The sequence below is a fragment of the Phaseolus vulgaris genome, chromosome 5 (assembly GCF_000499845.2).
Source record: "Phaseolus vulgaris cultivar G19833 chromosome 5, P. vulgaris v2.0, whole genome shotgun sequence".
In the NCBI taxonomy this organism is placed as follows: Eukaryota; Viridiplantae; Streptophyta; class Magnoliopsida; order Fabales; family Fabaceae; genus Phaseolus; species Phaseolus vulgaris.
Genome location: NC_023755.2, coordinates 3,426,266 through 3,446,337, shown reverse-complemented (window position 1 = coordinate 3,446,337; position 20,072 = coordinate 3,426,266). Strand labels below are relative to the sequence as shown.

At 31.1% G+C, this 20,072-nt stretch overlaps 1 protein-coding gene across 1 annotated transcript; it reads left to right on the top strand.

Annotated features, from left to right (window-relative positions):
* Nucleotides 1-18,393: 18,393 nt before the first annotated feature.
* LOC137836139 (uncharacterized) lies at nt 18,394-19,614 on the top strand. Its single transcript, XM_068644996.1, has one exon. The coding sequence runs from the start codon at nt 18,394-18,396 to the stop codon at nt 19,612-19,614; it is 1,221 nt and encodes a 406-aa protein (XP_068501097.1).
* Nucleotides 19,615-20,072: the final 458 nt, after the last annotated feature.

The following is a 20,072-nucleotide window of genomic DNA, read 5'->3' as shown; positions in this document are numbered from 1 at the left end:
CTCTTTATCAGCAGAAAGTTGTGGCTGCGTGTCTATGGGAGACGGAGAAACATTTTCTTCTCGTTTATAACCATCATCGTGTCCACTGACATCATCGTCATCAACAACCTTTATAGGTTGATTAGTAGCAATTTTCTCCGTGGAGTATCGTGTCACTTTTTCTGATCCACACGAAACACAAGAAAAATATACATAAACCATGAGGAATGGGAACTAAATGAACGAAAGAGAAAATGAAAGAGTGCAGATAGTCACTTCTTCTAGGGCCTTTGTATTTCTGAAAAGACCTCTCAGCTGGTTTGTATTTCTGAAAAAACCTCTCAGCTGGTTTTTCAGTGATTTCGAAGACATCGAAATCCTTAAATTTTCTGGTGGAGGAAGATGATTGCTTGGCCGATTGGGAAAGAGATCGTTAAAGAGAGCAGGAGAAAACAGTGGTCGTTTTCGAGCCATAGGTATTTGAAACTATGTTTTTTCTTTTAACTTAATTTGTTTCTCTATTTTACCTTCATTTTAATATTCATTTTATTATTTTATTTTAGATATTTCAGTCATTTTATTATATCCTTGTCAATATTTTTTTTAGTTAATTTTATTATTTTGTAATTTTAGTTGTTAAAGATGCACAAAATTCTCTTTTGTTGTTAACACCACCGAGAGTGTCTCTAAACAAAATATCTTTTTGTTATGTTTTTAGTTGAGATTATATTCATCAAAATTCTCTTTTATTGTTAAGGGTGTCTGTAAACAAAATATTTGTTTGTTATGCTTTCAGTTGAGATTATATTCATTATATTATTGTGAGCGAAAGTGGTTACAAAAGTACTATAAAAAGGGTCTAAGTCCCCAGGTAAATGTATCTTGTTTTTAGATACTAGACTGAAACTAAATATTGATCTTAGACTTAGTAAGCTCTCACTGACTTGTTAGAAGCGAAACTTTCCAACCAAGGTCAACCGACGAGAAGGTCAACCAGCAAGAACAAATTATAATTTAAGTTTTAATTAGAAGCTAATTCAGAATTTAAAGTAGTTAGTAGTAAAACCTCATAGATAATGCTTGATATCAATATAAAAACTATTTTATAATTTTTTTATTAATAATATAAATTATTTTAGATATCAATAAAATTTTCTAGTTTATAAAAGAGTTAAATATGTTTTCCATCATTGTATTACAACGTGAAATTAGTTTTTATCCATAGTCCAAACTTTAAAATAGTTTTTATCCATAGTCCAAACTTTAAAACTCTTGAAAACTTGTATAATGAGTCTTACTAGTGTTTTTTTTATATAACAAACAAATTTCTAGCGTAATTTCCTTATTAATAATTTTCTTAGTACAAGTATTCATTCCAATAGTTTCTTTACTATATGTACACATAAGATCTAAAGAAGTTTTGACTACTAAAAAAATCAATTTCACATTAAAATATAGTATTTAACATTTTATAAAATAATATATAGCTTAGTCACTATAACTATTGTTTTATAATTATTTTTTTTTTTCTAAATAAGTTGTTTTCTTGTCATTTTTGATTCTTTCCACATTGTGAGTTGCATATATGTAGACAAGTTTCTACAATTTCTAAAAAAAAAAGTTATTTATAATATTCTACATTTGATTATCTCACACGAAGATAAATTTAGTCATATTTATTATATAGACAATTATATATAACAATAAATATTAAAAAACTTATGTATATCTTAAAATAAAATATATTTCCGACAAATTAAAATGTCTCATCTCACATTTTTTATTATAAGATATGAAAAATTTGCATAACTTATCTCTAATTAAGTTTTATTTTCAAAATTTTAATGTACAAATTAAAAAATCTAACAAAGTTATGTTAATAATTTTTTATTTTAACAAAAAAAATATTTCTAGTATCAACCATTATACACAATAATAAAAGATTTTAAAAATTTATGTATACAGTAAAATAGGATTAAAAAGATCATGTATCTAATTAAGTGTTGTTGGTGAGGGTTCCAGCACTACATTCACCAATTTCACAATTTTCTATTATTTTTTTCACCTACCAATTTCCTTAATTTTAATTGGAGATTAAAAATATAGTTAAGCTTATCTAATTAGGTTGTACTCTTGATTAAATTTAGTTGTTTTGTGAATTTTTCAAAGTAATTTTAATACTTAACTAATAATTTATTTTATAGAATTGTAAAAAATAGTTAAATAAATAAAAAAGCACATATACATAAATAAACATAATTAAATTATATTTTATCAAATTCTACACTATTTATTACCTTTTAATTAAATAATCTTTTCATCTAATAGTTGAAATAAAGTTTTATTTATCTATACTATATATACAATATGTTATATTAACACAAAATTATTTGATAAATTATTTATATAAATTAAAATTAATGTATATATATATATAATTTTAATAAAATTTGATGAAATTATAACTTAACCGTTAAATTGATAAAATTGTTGTTTATTTTATATATAGAGAGAGTAGTAGATTAAAGTTTAAGTATATATGGAGATGAATATTGTAGTATTATAGGTAATATTTGGATAGCGGTGATTAGCGAAATTTGGAGACATAAGAATAATAGTTTATTTAAAGATGAAATGGTTTATCATATTGAAGTGTTTTCCCTGACACAAGTTAATGTTTGATTTTGGATCCCTTCAAAGATACCAACCGCGAGTTTCTCATTCTCTAACTGGTGTCTAGCACCTTTGGTATGTATGTTTTCGATTTAATGTCTCTTTAAGGGTTGATTCTAGATCTTTTGATGTAGAAGGAAATGTACTATTTGTTCTTTTGTATAAGGGTTGGATCACCCCTTAAATAATAAATTGAATTTAATTGTTTTTTGTTGATAAAAAAAATTTATTCTCTAGTCCTATAACTCACCTTTTTTTCCAGACAAGTTCAAGCAATCACTAACTTATTCGTTCTGGATTTCATTGCAATAAGAATTTAGTATGTGTACTATGAATACTTCAAGTAGTTATATGATGGATGATATAAATCAATCATACTTATACTAATAATTTATTTTTCATTAGCATAGGTTATGGAAATTTTATTACTCTCAATGAATTAAGATTCTGTTATATATACGAGTGTAATTGAATTTGGATCTTTTAAACAAAAATTTAGGTTTGAATCTTGTAGATAAATACAATATAACTATGTAAAGAAACTTTACTAAAAAAAGCTCAAGCCGTTGTTTATTTAGAGATTCACCTTTAATAAAGTCTACGTCACATTTATGACATAATAAAAAATCCTAATACCTAGTAATGTTTTTGTTATGTTTTTGTTTGTTGGTAAGTGAAATTGTGGTGGGTAATCAGTTTAATTAAAAACTTATCACACAAGAATTTATGTCAAATTTGTTCATAAAATATATTAAAAGAAGTTAAAAAAATTGAGACTGAATATATTTTAAGAAGTTCAAATAAATTCTATATAAAAGCTGTTTAAACAATCCATGTCTAGATTCTAGGACTGTTAATGTAAACTCTGCAGATCTGCATAAAATTCATTATGCTAATATGATGCATAATTACTATATGATATTTTTTTAGTGAAGCATAGTTGAATAAATGTTCGACTTTTACTCCAAGCTTGAGGAGGGTTCTTAACTTTATTTTTTGGATAGACATTTTGTGTTAGATTTTATAGGTTATACGGTCTGTATCTATTATTGTCTTATAAGATCTATTTTGGATTAGACGGTTAACGTCTATTCAGTGTTAGACAATTTATACATGATTAGATGAATGATTAGACACTTAATGTCTATTTAGTATTAGACAGTCTGCACAAGGTTTGATGGTGAACGTATACTTAGTGTTAGACCATCTATTCTACTAAGTGTTAGACGGTCAACTCTGAATTCGACGATCAACGTCTTTTTCTGAAGTAGTAGATTCTCTTTATCTTATCTTTTCTATAGTCTTGTACTCCTCTCACCTCTTGCAGAGATATTAATCAATAATATGTTCCTTGTTTTTTTTTGTCTTCTCTTCCTTCACTCCTTCTATCACATTGTAGAGTTGCTTGGTTAATTTGAAATTTTTGTTATGATTGGTTAGGAGTAAGATCAGTCAATTTTATGGATCCTATGTCTCATTTTGAACATTTCAAGATTCTGGATGCACCCACTTCAGTTAATCTTATTATGGGCAACGTGTGGATTGCGTTGATTAGTGAAATTTGGAGGCATAGGAACAACTGTTTATTTAAAGGTGGAGTGGTTGACCACATTGAGGTGTTCTCTCTGACACAGATTAAGGTTTGGTCATGGATCTCTTCAAAGATACCGTCAGCTAATTTCTCATTCTCTGATTGGTGTCTTGAACCTTTAGTTTGTATGCATTCAATTTAGTTTTGTTATGAGGATTGATCCTTGTTATTCTTTGTTATTTTGATAGAGATGGGTTTGAGTGTAAGAGGTTTTGTTGGCTGATCTGTAGTTGGAAAGGTAATATGTGAACATCATTTTACTGTATAAGGGTTGGATCACTCCTGAAGTGGTCCCATTTAATTTCATTGCTATTTGCTGATTAAAAAAAACTCCTTCTATCACATAATCATACAATCCTCTCTCTATAATAATCAGAATCACAAATATTGATTTTTTTGGCCATTGAAATCCTTGAATACACAATAAAACTCCATCAGTGGAATAAAAAATAAAAACAAAAAAGTACTTGCTCCGTGGGATATAACTGGTCTAGTTTGTCTTGGTTCAACTCTGACCGTAAAATATGCCTTTCAGTTATTTTTTGCATACTTCAAATAACCAAAAAAGGCTGCACGTTAATTTCTTTAGGGCTAGAAAATAACTTGATATTTTTTTCTTGTCATGTTTTCTGTTTAAACTCTGTCATGTTTTCTGTTTAAACTATATATGAGATCAAATATCTATTATGAAAATTTACATAAATATGTCCACCTTTAATTGGAATATTTGATAACAAATGTATAAAATATAAATAATACATATAATACTGTCATTCAATCAACTTCTTATTATGTTAATATCTGATATATTTTAATATCTGATAACTTCTTATTACACATGTGAGTTCTTCAAAACTTAATTATGTTGATTAATATCAAAACAATAATTGTAAGACTATGTTGTAACCATTCAGGTGTGTAGCTCCAATGATATGTTGAGAAAATTGAATAAATTCTGAAGCAGAATTATAGCTTTGGATATGGAGAAGACAAATAAATGTTTAAAAAAGTGGAATCAATTAAATGAGAAATGTTTCAATTTAAAACACCAGAAGACAAAATATAACTTCAAGTGAAACCAAAAAAAAAAAAATCTGGCCAGAAATTCTCATGCAAAGCTCCAAGATTAGTTCTGAAGTAAAAAAATTATGGTTAAGTAAAGTCTTATTAGAATATATGATCTTTTAATTTGTCCGATTTTAATTTGTTTGAGACCCTTGTGCCATAAATCAGGTCGGTCGAAATTTGAGATGCGTGGACTTGGTTTGGAAGAAGGATATGTAGTATAAGCATGCGTGTTGTTTATCCGAGTCAATCATCCTCTCCGCCAAGTCTTGCAAAACGCAACCATGTGGGGTAAAAACGACACAACAATTTAGTGAACTGATTATCTTGCTAACAATTTAAATTGAAAGAAGGAACACAAAGAACATCTTTGAGAGTAAAATTGTCATTGAATTTAATTGTGCCCGTAGATGAGATGGACACAGTTGAGCCGGTGGGCAGATTAACATTTGGAATAAATGATTATGAAGTAGGTGTGAAAAATTGTGAATCAGATGCAATATGATTGGTTGCTCTGCTATCCAAAATCCATGGTTTCATAGTAAAAGCAGAATTAATAGATGAGTTATGGGCAAGCAGACATGCAGTGCTAACAAACGTGTCACTTTTACCGTTATTGTTGAGTGAGTAAATAGTCTTTGTCAATTGCTGAATTTGCTCGGCAGTGAAATCTTGTACGAGGTTTCTATCAGACTCGTTGGTGCCTTCTTTGCCAGACATGATTTCTTATTTAACTTGTCACCTCAACTTTTTTGTGACAATCAAGCGACATTACATAAAGCCGGATAATCAGTCTTTCATATGTACCGACACAGTATCAGCTCGCATATATTTTTACGAAGACACTGGGCAATAAACAGTTTTTGACGCTACGACCAACAATTTTTTACGCTACGACACAAGTTGGGGTTGATGATCTTCACCTACCTACTTAAGTGGAGTATTAAGGAAATAATAATCATCAAATTATACGTAATTATTGTATGTGATATTGTATGATATTGTACTCGCAATTATATACAATTAATTTATTAATGATAGAATCCCATGATTAGTGAATTCCGATCTAATTAGCTTGTAAGTTGGATAGAGAAAGATTCGTGATCTCATTCTTGGCGAGGATGTCCGAAGGAATTCTGGGGAATTATCTAGTGAATTATCCTTGTCCGAAGACTTCGCGGACGAGGACCTTTTAGTCTGTTGCGCATATAGCAGTGTGGATTCCTGGGTCATGGATTCTGAAGCATTGCAGAATCTAGTTATTGGAGACTTTGGAAAGGTAAGACTAGCGGACAACAATGTTACGGGCATGGGTGACATAGTGTTGAAGACACCAGTTGGTTTATGGACTTTGAAGGATGTCAGAGTTGTTCCAAGCTTGACGAAAAGTTTGATTTCTGTTAGGCAGTTGGACGAACATGGACATGAAGTGAAGTTCGGAAATCAGCAGTGGAAGGTCATCAAGGGAAATCTTGTCATGGCCTGCGGAAGAAAGAGAGGTTAGTTGTATATGGTCGGATTATCGTGTCTGAGGGAGTAACCATCCCAGTTCAGAAGATAAACAAAGGCTGGTTCACAGAATCTCGTGGGTAGAAGAGCATTGTTTTTACAAGAGAGAAACCTAGAGCCACATGTCAGATTCAGGATGAACGAGCATGGAAAGGTTTAGGTAGACCAGTCAGAGGTACTTATGGCAGTGGGAGCACGGGTCGTGCTTCAGCAGAGGTTCCTAGACGACAGTGGGTCAGGAGAACTAGTACTCCAGCTGTTGAAACATCTTCAAAAAATTTCTTGTTGAGTATGGAGTATGTTTGTTCTCAGGTTATTCCAGGATCCGGTAGTTCCTGTTAGTGGAGCCGGTAGGAACAGAGAACGGGTCAATGACTGACGTGTTGAAACTCAAGGGAGTTTTAATGAAGTCTTCAAAATGATTAAGAAGGCTGATGGCAACTAGAGGTGGAACATTGAGTTCCGTCGACAGATTACAAAAGTACATGTACACAGTTAAAGCGCATGTGAACATTGTTCCGTGACTTCAAGTGAGAGATTGTTGGGTATGAAGTCAAGACCAATTGGGTTGGGCTGATTAGACACCATGCTTAGTGAGTGTGCTTAATTATTGTACACAGTTGAAGCGCAGGTGAACATTGTTCTGTGGCTTCAAGTGGGAGATTGTTGGGTATGAAGTAAGGACCAATTGGTTTGGGCTGACTAGACACATGTTTAGTGAGTGGACTTAATCATTGTGTCTCTTTTATAATCTCTATTTAAAGAGATCATTGTACCAATAATTGGCGTGCAACAGGGCAAAAATGAAAACCTAATAGTTGTCCGTGTGGATGTAGGTTGCAGTTGGCGACCGAACCACATTAAATCTTGTGTCGTTTATTTTTCTGCAGTTGATTCGTGATTGTGTGTGTTGTTTTCGCGTGTGTTTTTTCCCATCAAATGAAGATGAGTTCTACATTTCCTTTAAAAAAGAACTTTGTTATATGTGAATTCTATCTAATTTACCTGATAATTGTTGTTTAGTAGTTAAATTAAAATAATTTCAGTAAAGATCATCTAATGCATTGCTAGACTGTATAATCACCAAAGAGATGATAGTATAGATAAGATCAAATGACTCCAAGTTGTTTTCCAATGAATCCAATAGTAAATCTAGTTAATCTGCAAGCAAGATTACAAATGCAGTAATGATAAAAATGGGTGATTTTGATATTGTTATTCAAAAAAGTAGAATAAACGCTTAAAATTAATAAAGGAAGCATGTTGACTATATGGTTCTTTCGATAATAAATTCATCATTGATTTTATTCGTATTAATATCCTTTCAATTCTCACATAAAATCAAACTTAATCAAACAAGTGTTGATTAAATTCAACAAAATCTCTATCAGTAAAAACAAGTGTCTACTTTCAGTGTCTCATTCATCTTCAAGCGTCTACTCGTGAGACGTTTATCTTCTACCTCTTAAACTAAGCAAACAAGAGAATAATTGGAACCAAGAACTCTAATTAAAGAAAATAACTAAATTATCAACAAACAATAAAAAACAATTTCCTTGCCCAAAATTAGAATTCAAAAAGACCAAAAGTAAAGCCTAAGTTGATCAAGTAAATTGAAGAACAAAAGTTCATTCTACAAAAACCTTATAATTCACTGTGAAAACACAAGAGAATCAATCCAAAAGAGTTTAGTCATCTATACAAAGAAAAAAAAATACAATGAAGAAAATAAGAAAACTATTATGCTCTGTTTTTCTAACGCATCCTGCTATAAAGACTTGATTCATTCTCCTTAGAAGCTTGCATCATTTTATAGGTTTATTTGCTTCAAGAATCTCAGAAATATTTTATGAATAAGATATTGTTCACAGTTTCTCAATTTCTAACTTTCCATAATTTTTGGATTTTGTTTAGATTTAACACGAATTTTGTTTCTTCATATTTTAGTAGATTATTTGCTTGAAAAACCTTTGTAGCTGCCTACTTGAATATAAATTAATTGATAGTTAAAACCTTGGTAACTGATTAAATATCAATCTAGAAACTAGTTTATAAATTTTATTAATAATAAAAACTACTGTATATACCAAAAAATTTTGTAGTCTCTAAAATAGTATCTAATTTAATCAATATAGTAACTAATTATTTTTTGTCTCTAAAATTGATTTTTTTTTAATAATTTTCTTATAGTCGATAAATTATAGTTGGAGTATTAATTAAGAAAAAATATACATTATTCTCAACAAAGAATATTCAAGACATTTTTTCAATTCATTAGGTGAATTATATTTACAGGATAAATTAATTTAGAAATAAAATAATTTTTTTCATTAACTAAAATTAATTTATATCAAATTTGAAAAGAATTTTATTTTACAAATTAATTTTAATTTATAATGAAACTAATTCTAATATTTCATTTGATTTTTTTATTCTAAAATTTCTTAAAAAAATTACTCCTTTGTTATTTAAATCACATTCTTTTAAGAAAATCTGAAACTATTCTTCTCTGCCATTTTATTTTCAGCAAACCAAACATGGCATAACTAACAACGTCACGTAGTGCCACTTTTTCCCTGTTTATTTGGTCCCACTCGTATGACTGACTAGGTCAGCGGTCCACTTCATTTACACCAATTAATTTGGACAGCTGCATCCATGTGATTGTGAGCCCAAAGCCAACTTTATTTTTTGTTTTATTTCATTAACGCTCTATTTGTTTCTGGGCGTTTCCTATTCACGCGGATGGATTTAGAAGAAACACTTTTGTTTAGATTTACTAATTTGTGATCAAAGGAAGCGCGGAAAAAACTTTCTTCACTCCTTAGACATGAATTGCAGAGAAATGCAACAAAACCCAATTTTATATAGTTAAATTATGTAACTACCCTGTCAAAAAATTTATAAAATAATTAATTATATTATAAAATATAAATATTAAATATTAAATATTTATAATAAAAATAAAATGTTATGTATATTTATAAAATTATAAATTAATAATAATCTTATTAATTAAAATAATGATAATAATATAAACAAAAAATATATAATAATAATTGTATTTTAATCAAATATTTAATAATAATAAATATAATTATTTTCATAAAAATTAAACTTATATAATAGTAATAATAATAATATTATTATAAAAAATAAAAATAAATTAATTAATTTTGTTTTATTATTATTATTATTCAAATATTTTTAAAGATAAGGATAAATTTATAAATTTACATTTTACACCTCTTAACAAAAATTAAAAAAAAATCACAACTATCACATTATTCACAAATTTCAATAAACTTTCTTCATACATCCACTCTAATATACCTAAATCCAAACAACCTTACTTTCTTCACACTTTCCTCTCAAATCACTTCAAATCCACTCCCTCAAATCCTCTCATCAATCCAAACACACCCTAAATGCAAATATTAACATAAAATAAAGAATAAATTAGATTAACATTCTCAAAGATTTTTCAAACTATATTAGGATTTTTTTTTTATAAATTCTACCGACATTAATACTATCTTATTACTTGGCAAATTCTATCTGCACCTTATAATGTTTTCATTTTTTTTTAATTCCAACAATATTATTCTGACTATAGTGGATAGTGTATTATCTTTTTTTCATTTTTAAGTGTTGGTGGTTGGTGATTGATATAAGTTTTGTGATGTTTTTATTGATGGTTACCGTGTTTTCTTTCACTTATTGTATAATGGAAGTCACAAAATCCTGAAAAAAAAAAATTAGTGAGGTGCAAAAATGGAGTACGAAACTAAAAAAAAATATCTTCCCAGTGTAGAAGAAACTTTTGGTTCTGAATTATCACTATTTGCTTTAGATTGCAATGAAACCATGCAGATGTAACAATAGTTATTTTCTTGATAGAATTTATATGAAGTTTCCTAAGGAAAAACTTCTAATTATAAAATACAAAAATCCTTAGGTGTGAATTTATCTTACGGAGTAAATTAAAACATGTAAAATGATGTAACTGTTATCTCAAACATTACCGATTTTTCATAATTAATAGAGGTATGAATAGAGGTATGAAGGGAATGAAAAATTTGCCTACTTATTTTCATATTATAGGAGTATACATGCATATACTTAAATTTTAAAAACATTATATTTGTATAGCCTATTAAGTTACGGTAAGAGAGTCAATGCAATGGTAAAAGAACGAATTTTATTTCATATTCTTTTAATATATCTGTTTTATGAAAAAAGGCAAAATGTTATTAAGCTATTTTTTATATTTAAATCTTTTGTTCTAATCAAATCAAATGTCAACAGTTATTTATGATTTATTTGGCCAATTTTTTTTATTAAAACCTGCGAGTTGAGAAAAAATAAATAAAATGAAGTCATTTATAAGTTGATTTAGATTAATCGGAAAAAATAAATAAAATGAAGTCTTTTATATGTCGAGTAGATGATGATTTTTTTTTTATCGCGAATATATGATGAATTTAGTTTGTGAGTTTGCATTTTCTTATTATATTAGTATTTTTTTTATAAAAAAAAAGTCTTTTATTACAATTATTTAAGATTTTGTTTATTAAATTTTTTTCTTCTCATTTTGTTTCTAATCCAAACACTTATATTCAAGGACCAAAATTAAAAGAAATAGGTTAATTTTAGGGATTTAAGTCAAACTGAAAAAAAAAAGTTCAAGGGTTTGTTTGAGCTTTCTTTTTAAAATCTACCGGATTAAAATACAAATAAAATACTATTTTGTAACTGAATTAACCATTTACCTTATAAACTTGAAAACACAAGATTTAAAGAGAGAATTTATAGCTCAATCTTCCAGAGTTATACACATCTACAAAAACTATATTATTAAAATATGGTTGATTTCAAAATGAATGGTCTTATATGCAAGGAATGGAATCATAATCCAAAGAAATTAAACATATCCCAAAAGTATAATTAAAAAACAACTATAAAACATGTAATAATACACACATATTCTACTACATAATACAATAATTTTGGACCGAAATTCCTAGGATATATTTTCCATGGAACAAGAAAAGGAAAAACAAAACAAAAAGGAAAAAATTGCTTGAATTTCAATTTGACATCTTTTTATTGTTGGTGGATCTAGGGTTTCATCTCTTGTTTCCCTTTATCTTGTTGTAAAATAGCATGCACGTAGGTAGGTATAACATGACTTAGAATTGCAAATAATAGTATGCAACAAAGGAGAGGAGTGAGACAGCAAAGAATGGATCAAGAGCGGCGGCGCTGCCTCTGGGTGCCGCCGGCGTGGCAAGGCTGGCGGGGGCTTCCGCCATGTCGTGGCTGTGTGCCATGGCGGTGCTAATGCAAGCAACGGCAAAGAGGACAACACAAGTAGCCTTCTTCATCTCCATCACTCAATGAATTTGAGTTGTAGTGAAGAAAGAGAATTTTGTGAAATATACATAAAATAGGTTTGGACTTAAGAGTGTTTTATAGAGTGGAGTGAGGACCACTTTCTTGCCACATTTAATTTTTTTTTTTTTTTTTTTTTTGTGTGTGGTGATGCTTATTACATTTCAAGGTGTGGTTGGAGTTGTGTAGTTGGTTATATTTTGGATAAAAAAAAAGATGCAATTTTTGGTTAAGAAAAAAAATTTATTAATTTTAAATATATTTCGATTAAAGGTTGTAATTTGTGAGAAATATTAATTTTTTTAGGTTATTTTTACTAATTTTTTATTTAATTTAATAGATTTTTTATTCTAAGATTTTTTTTCTTTTACTTTTATTTCAATACATAAGTTCATGAAGAAGATTTTTACTTAAAAGTTGAAATTAGAGTGACTTGAGTAATAACTTGGTAGAAATAAATTATATAAGATATTTGTTTAAATGATGGCTAAGTTCGTCGAGATAAATTTGAGCAAAACAAGTAAAGATAAAGTTGAAGGACTCACTTTGAAGAGTTTGGAGAGTATTTGAGCAAGAATAATGTATTTTTAAAATAATAAGTTAAAATTATTAAGAAAACATAAACACATAAGTGGTTAATTGCTGATAAAACAAACATAAGTGGTTAATCGAGAGGTAGAATCTAAGTGAGTTTCCAGACATAAAAGACTTAAATCAAATATTATAAATTTAGAGATATATGTTCAACCACATAATTGAACATCACACTACATACAAGATTTGGAGAGAGTATTTTCTTTTAGTGATTTACAAGATTTGGAGAGAGTATTTTCTTTTAGTGATGGGTGTAATTGTTAAGTGATGAGTGACAAACACATTAAAGGTTGTTATAGTTTTTTTATTTATATAATTTTTCTTCTCAATTTCAATAAGTTGATTAATTCAATTAATTGTTTTTCTTCATGCTTAATGTTTATATTATGTCTCAAACTCAAACCTTGATTTTTATAATTTTGTTGAAATTGAGAAAATTTGTTTTAATTAAAATGTTGGTAAAAACACTAACATGGCTTACTCGTAGCAATAAGGTAAGACATATATCAATTTTTAAGTTCAAAACCTTAATAATGTTGATTGTTTAACCAATTTTATAAGGGAATTGAGATCTTTCCTAAATAATTTAAAATGATTAGTCTCTATGGAGTCAAAACTTGGACTCGTGTACATTTACTACTTACGACAAATTGGTACGCTTGTTAAGAAATCATCAAATGAGTTCAAATCGAATTAGTGTGGAGTATGAGAATGACATTGAAAAGTTTGTGCAATTTATTCAACAAAATACAACAAAATGTTAATAAAATATGTTATTGTCCATTATGCATCAATTGTTTAAATGGGAGACAACTATATGCATTAATTGTTTAAATGGGAGACAACTATAAGTTAAGTTTTATAGGAAGACAATCTTTGAGTGAATTGCTAAACATTTCAAGTGTGTCCCAATTTTAATATTTTGATGTAGATCTGCATGATCTATTGGATTATGACATGATCAATGAGGTTAAATAATGATATTTTTAGCAATTAACATGTATGATATCTTATAAATGATATGGAGAAGTCTTTGTATCCAAATTGCACAAGTTTTACACATTTGTTAGAAGAAGTATTAATATCAATTAATGTTAATGAAAAAAAAAGGGATTAGTAAAAACTTCATCGAATTGCTTGAATTATTGAATGAAATGTTTCCATGAGTTAATACATTTCCTATATGTCACTATGTGGCAAATAAAATATTGTGAGGCGAATAAAATATTGTGTTCAGTGTATGAAGTATAAGAAATACATGTTTGCTTCAATAATTACATATTATACAAAAGAGAGTTTGAAGCATTGCATAAGTATTTAAGGTAAAAGGTACCATGCTACAAATGTGAAGAAAGATCGATGATGAAAACTCAGAAAAAGATATTCTCGCGAAATTATAGTGATATCTTTCTACCATTCCAAAATTTGGGTTTGTTTGTTAATGTTAATGATGCAATGAATTTTATGTGACATGCAAGTGAAAGAAAATGTGATGAATTGTTATATGGTGAAGTTGATACGCCACATTGGAAGAAAATTAATTTTTTTTTTTATGTAAAATTTAGGAAATGATGAAAAGAATCTTAAATTTGATCTTGTATTGGATCAAATTAATCATTATAGAAACTTAAATAGTAAACATAGTTCATAACATGTTTTGCTTGTCATTTATAACTTCTCTTATTGGTTAGGTATGAAATCAAATTGTATGATGTTATTTATGATGATATCAAGATCAAAACAATAAACAAAAATTATATAAATATTTATTTAACTTCAATAGATAGAAAATTTTGAAAAAGTTGATTATCAAAATGAAATTTTCAATTTTTATATATTATTTTATATCATTAAGGAATTTTCCGCTTATGAAAAATTTAGTTGTAGTGTTAAAAAATATCACATTTATCTTATAGTTGAAGCACATGCAAGTTACACTCAATCAAAACATTAAAAAAAGACTTATTACTTTCATCATAAAAAATTCATGAAATATATTTACTCATATTTATATTATACATTAAATTATATTTTTAAACGAATCACAAGCATGAAAATGCACCAACACTCTTAACAGTGAGCTAATTTACTATTGGATGAGATTCTAATATTATATTTGAAAAAACACGAAAGAGAAGCCTATTAGTAGCTCACAAATTTAATAATAAAAAATCACTGTAGTGTCTTAAATTTCATTAATTACAAAATTTAAGATATCGAAATTATTTTTTTGAAGCCAGAGTCTCTAAATAACAATTTCAATTATTAAATAAATTTTAAATAAAATTGAAATAGCATCGAATTTTATGAAATTAATATAATTAAGTCTTTAAATTAAAAATATGTTTTTTTTTAAACTCACGGAAAATTAAAATACGCCTAACCAAAATAAACATTTAAAAGAGTTTCTTTGTTCCAATCCATAAACCCAGAATTATCAATCTCAATAGTGATTTTAAAATAAAGTGAAAATTGAACTCCCAATCTCCAAAATCAATCTGAGAAGCCCATTAAGAATATAAAGAAGAGAAAAGACGTTTTCTTACTGCACCTCCATATTTCTTCTCTCAACTCCATAAATTTTGATATTTCTAAAATGTTCCTCTATAATATTCTGAATTATTTAATTTGAAAGTTTTTTTTCAAATTCGTAATTAACTTCCGGACTACGTAATCTGAAAATCTTTTTTTTTTATGCATGATTAGTTTCCGGATTACATAATCTAGAAGTTTTTTCTAATATGAGATTAGCTTCTGGATTATGTAATCCGGAAGCGGAAGTTACTCTCAAATCCATACTTCCAGATTATATAATCCAGAATACCATTTTTAAAAATATATTTTAGATTACTTAATTCGTAAGATATTTTTAAATATGTGATTAACATCCGAATTATATAATTCAAAATATAAAGTGACATAAGAAGGATAAAAAAATATTTTTATATTTTTTATAAAGGTGGCTAAAGAACACATGAGCACATAATAACATATGGAAGTGTAGGAATAAAGAGTCTCCTTGGATTTGGAACACTTTCTTTCTGGAATCTTTTGTTCAGATTTTTTTTCTTCTAAAATTGCTTTTTCATAATGTACTTTTTATTCAAAAGTTACTTTTTCGAAATGAATGACAGTTCTAGAAATTTAAAAGTTATTCAGGTGCATGTTATAAAGATTGGGATGCACTATGACATGCAAACAATGTTTCATTCAAGAAGCTTGAAAATGAGTGAACGGAGAGGAAGGCGAGGAGAGGAGAGGAAGGAGAGGAAGGCGGAGGAACCCTGGAGGAAACGTGGAGCACGCAATCACCAACATCCAGCTAACTCTTATACCACTTTCTTCTTCTCTAACTTCCCAGATAGTCATGGAGAATATGAAATGCTTAAGTGGTTTCAGAAGTGGGCTAGGGTTAAAGAAGTGTTCATATCAAAACACTTAAATAAATGGGGTAGAAGATTTGGGTTTGTGAGATTCTTTGACGTAGGAGATGTTATGAGCCTAGAAAGGGAGCTTGACCGCTGCTTTATCGAAAACAAGAAGCTTCATGTCAATCTACCAAGGTACAGGAGAGAAGGGTTTGAGAACAAGGGTAACACTTCTCTGTTACCCGAGAAGAATAGAAGTGGCGGTGGTGAGCAACCTCATGTCCAAAGGAAGGGAAAAGAGGTATGGAGGGAAAAAAAGTGGGAAGGATGTTATTAGGAAGGGCGCAGCTAAGGAGTCCTATGCTGATGTTGTTAGAAGAACATCTTTGGACATAAGGAGAGGTTCCAGCTTTACGATTAAGGAGCATATCCTGCCATGGATGTCAAACAGTATGGTTGGCCGCATGATGGCTGAGCTTAACTTTGAGATGCTACAGGAAGAATGTTTTAATGGGGGGATGAGCATGTTTAAGGTGAAATTTCTGGGCGATAATCTCGTCCTCCTGATCCCTAAAGCAGAGGAAAGAATGGAAGACATCGTTAAACTCAATAATGGTTGGTTTAACTGCTTTTTTGATGATATTAAACCTTGGACAGAATCTCTTGTGGTAAGCTATAAACGAGTCTGGGTCAGATGTTATGGGCTTCCATTACAATTATGGAACAAGGAGTGTTTCTCGAAGATTACAGAGGATGTAGCAACGTTGGTGGAAGTAGATGGAGCTACTTTGTCGTGGAATCGCTTGGAGTACGCTCGATTCAAGGTACGTGTGCTAAAGTCTCGTAAGGTAGAACTGGCTAAAGGTGTTCGAATCAACGGGAGAATGTACAACATTGCCCTAGTTGAGGAGGTGAATAGCTATGAAGGAGAAGATAATAAATGCAAGTGTGCTTATAACCATGAAAGTTCTTCTGAAAGCAACTCGTCTTTTGATTCCTTTGTTGAAGAGTCTCTCCTCTCTGAGAAAGTAAGCAACAATGACGGAGGGGAAGAAGGCGGAAGATACTGGTGGCCGGAAAAGAACAAAAGGGAAAGAAGGGAGTGGTCAACGAAAAAAACAAAAAAAGGTTTAGAAGGGGAATGTGCAGAAGGCTTGTCAGGAAAAAAGCGCACCTCTTGTCACTAGAAAGGATGTGAGTCTGCAGGGAGTAGTAACGGAGGGGACAACTGTGTCTGCTACCAAACAGGTCAATGTTGCGTGTGAGGGTATACAAAGTGCATTGGCGAACTTAGCAGAAGTGGTGGAGACGCTTAGTACTTTGAGTGCTAGGCCCAACCCAAATGAGGCCCAATCCAAGGAAAGTGATTCACAAGCCCTTTGGTGCGCTAGCGCTGGGCGTGTTTCCAAGTCAGGAACACCTTTGGGAGGTTTATGCGTTTCAGAATACGGTGGCGGCCAATCGTCGACGCCGGAGGCTACGGAGGTGGTACAGCCGGTGTCTAATGGTAGTAAAGGATCATATCGTTCGTCGAGTCATCTAAAGGATGCCTATCCAGATCCAATTAATCTTCGAAACTTGGATGTGGCGGAAGGTAGCAGGGAAAGTACGGGGAAGAAGAAGATTGACATGGAGAGTGGAGAGGAGGTCTCGTTACCAGTGAACGTCCATCAAACGCCAGAAAGAGTTCGTCATCTGCGCACTCTATGGGAGCAGGGGGCCCGAACGGTTCAGAGGAAATGGAGATCTAAGGGGGGCTTGGGCTCGCCACATTACGGGAGTAAATATTTGACCAGGTCAAGATCTAACTCTTATGCTTTGTCAGACTCTGAAATTGTTGAGTGCAATAATCGCCTTAGGAAAGAGCGTGTGGAATCTGAATCAAACAGGATTTGGGGTCTAGGCAAGAGGTTGGGAGCGATAAGTTCAAGGGACGAAGGCATTCTGATCCAAGAAATGGATAATTTGGAGGACAGGGACAGACAAGTGTTGAGTAAGTTGAAGAAGGGAGCTAAGGGTGATTATCTATGATTATTGTCAATCTAAACATAAGAGGGTTAGGGGGAGGTATAAAAGCAAAATACCTAAGGCATCTTATAGCTAAGGAGGGTGCGGAGTTTGTGTGTATACAAGAAACCAAAGCTACAGAGTTTTCTGATAGCCGCTGTTTTGACTTATGGGGGGACAATAAAGTTGGTTGGGTACACAATGAAGGTGTGAATGGGGGCAGGGAGTACCTTATCTATGTGGGACAAAGAAGCATTCAATTATAGTTCTCACGTTTCAGGAAGAGGATTCATAGTTGTGGTTGGTCATCATTCAAAATCCAATTGTTTATGCGTTGTTGCTAATGTGTATGCTGCCTGCTCGCTAAGTGATAAGGTTGCTATGTGGGAGGCTTTGTCTGAGATCAGAAGTTCTCACCAAAACAAGGTGTGGTGTTGTTGTGGTGATTTTAACGCTGTTAGGAGTATAGAGGAAAGGAAAGGCGTGAGAGGTCACTCTAGTCAGAAGAAAGAGATTAGAGATTTTAATGAATTCATTGATAAGAATTTAATGGTTGATCTACCTATTGTTGGTAAAAAGTTCACGTGGTACAAATCAGATGGGTCTGCGAAAAGTAGAATAGATAGAATTTTAGTTTCTGAGGAATGGCTTCAGGTGTGGCCTATGAGTAAGCAATATGTACAATCAAGGGAGGTATCAGATCATTGTGCTTTAGTGGCCAAGTCATGGGTTAAAGATTGGGGCCCCAAGCCGTTTAGAACAATAGATGCTTGGCTTATGGAACCTGGTTTCAAGGAGTTGGTGAAAGGTAAATGGAATTCTTATGAAGTGCAGGGAAATGGTATTTCCAAATTCAAAGATAAACTGAAGATGTTGAAGGGGGATCTTAAAGAGTGGAATAGGAATGTTTTTGGAAACCTTGAGGAGAATAAGCGAATGATCACGAGGGAGATTGAGATGTTAGATACTAAGGATGCTAACAACGATCTCTTGGAGGGGGAAAATCTTAGAAGATTGGAGTTGCTCAGTAAACAGAAGCTTGTAGAGAAAAAGCTGGAATCTCTAAACCGGCAGAAAGCTAGGTCTACCTGGTTTAAATATGGGGAGTCTAACTCAAAATTTTATCATTCTCTTATTAGGTGGAGAAGACTTATGAATGAAGTAAAAGGTGTTGAAATAGATAATCAGTGGTGCGAAGAACCGGAAACCGTTCGAAGGGAGGCAAAATGTGTGTTTGAACAAAGGTTCATGGCCACCGATGACCTTGACGTTAAGCTTGATTCTGTGGAATTCAGGTCACTTCCAGAGGCGGTTAGTCTGAGAATGGTAGATGGGTTTTCAGAGGAAGAAGTAAAGGCGGCAGTGTGGATGTGTGAAGGATCGAAGAGTCCGGGTCCAGACAGATTTAATTTTAACTTCATCAAGAGCAATTGAGAGATCTTAAGGAAGGACATAATGGAAGTTGTGTATGTCTTTCAAGAAGTGGGGAGCTTCCCAAAAGGGTGCAATGCGTCCTTCATTGCCCTTGTTCCTAAGGTGAAAGACCCTGTTATGATTGATCAATTCAGGCCTATATCTCTAGTGGGAGCTCTATATAAAATCATAACTAAGGCGTTGTCGTGTCGTATGAAGGAAGTTATGCCTTTGGTTATAGATGATGTCCAATCAGCATTTTTGAAAGACAGGGGCATGTTAGAAAGTGTCATGATGGCCAATGAGGTGATTGATGAGATACGGAGGAGTCGGAGGGGTGGAGTATGTCTAAAGGTAGACTTTGAAAAGGCGTATGACTCAGTTAGGTGGAGCTTCTTGTTGGATATGTTACAGATGATGGGTTTTCATAGCAAATGGGTAAAGTGGGTGAAAGGTTGTTTGGAGACGGCAATGGTGTC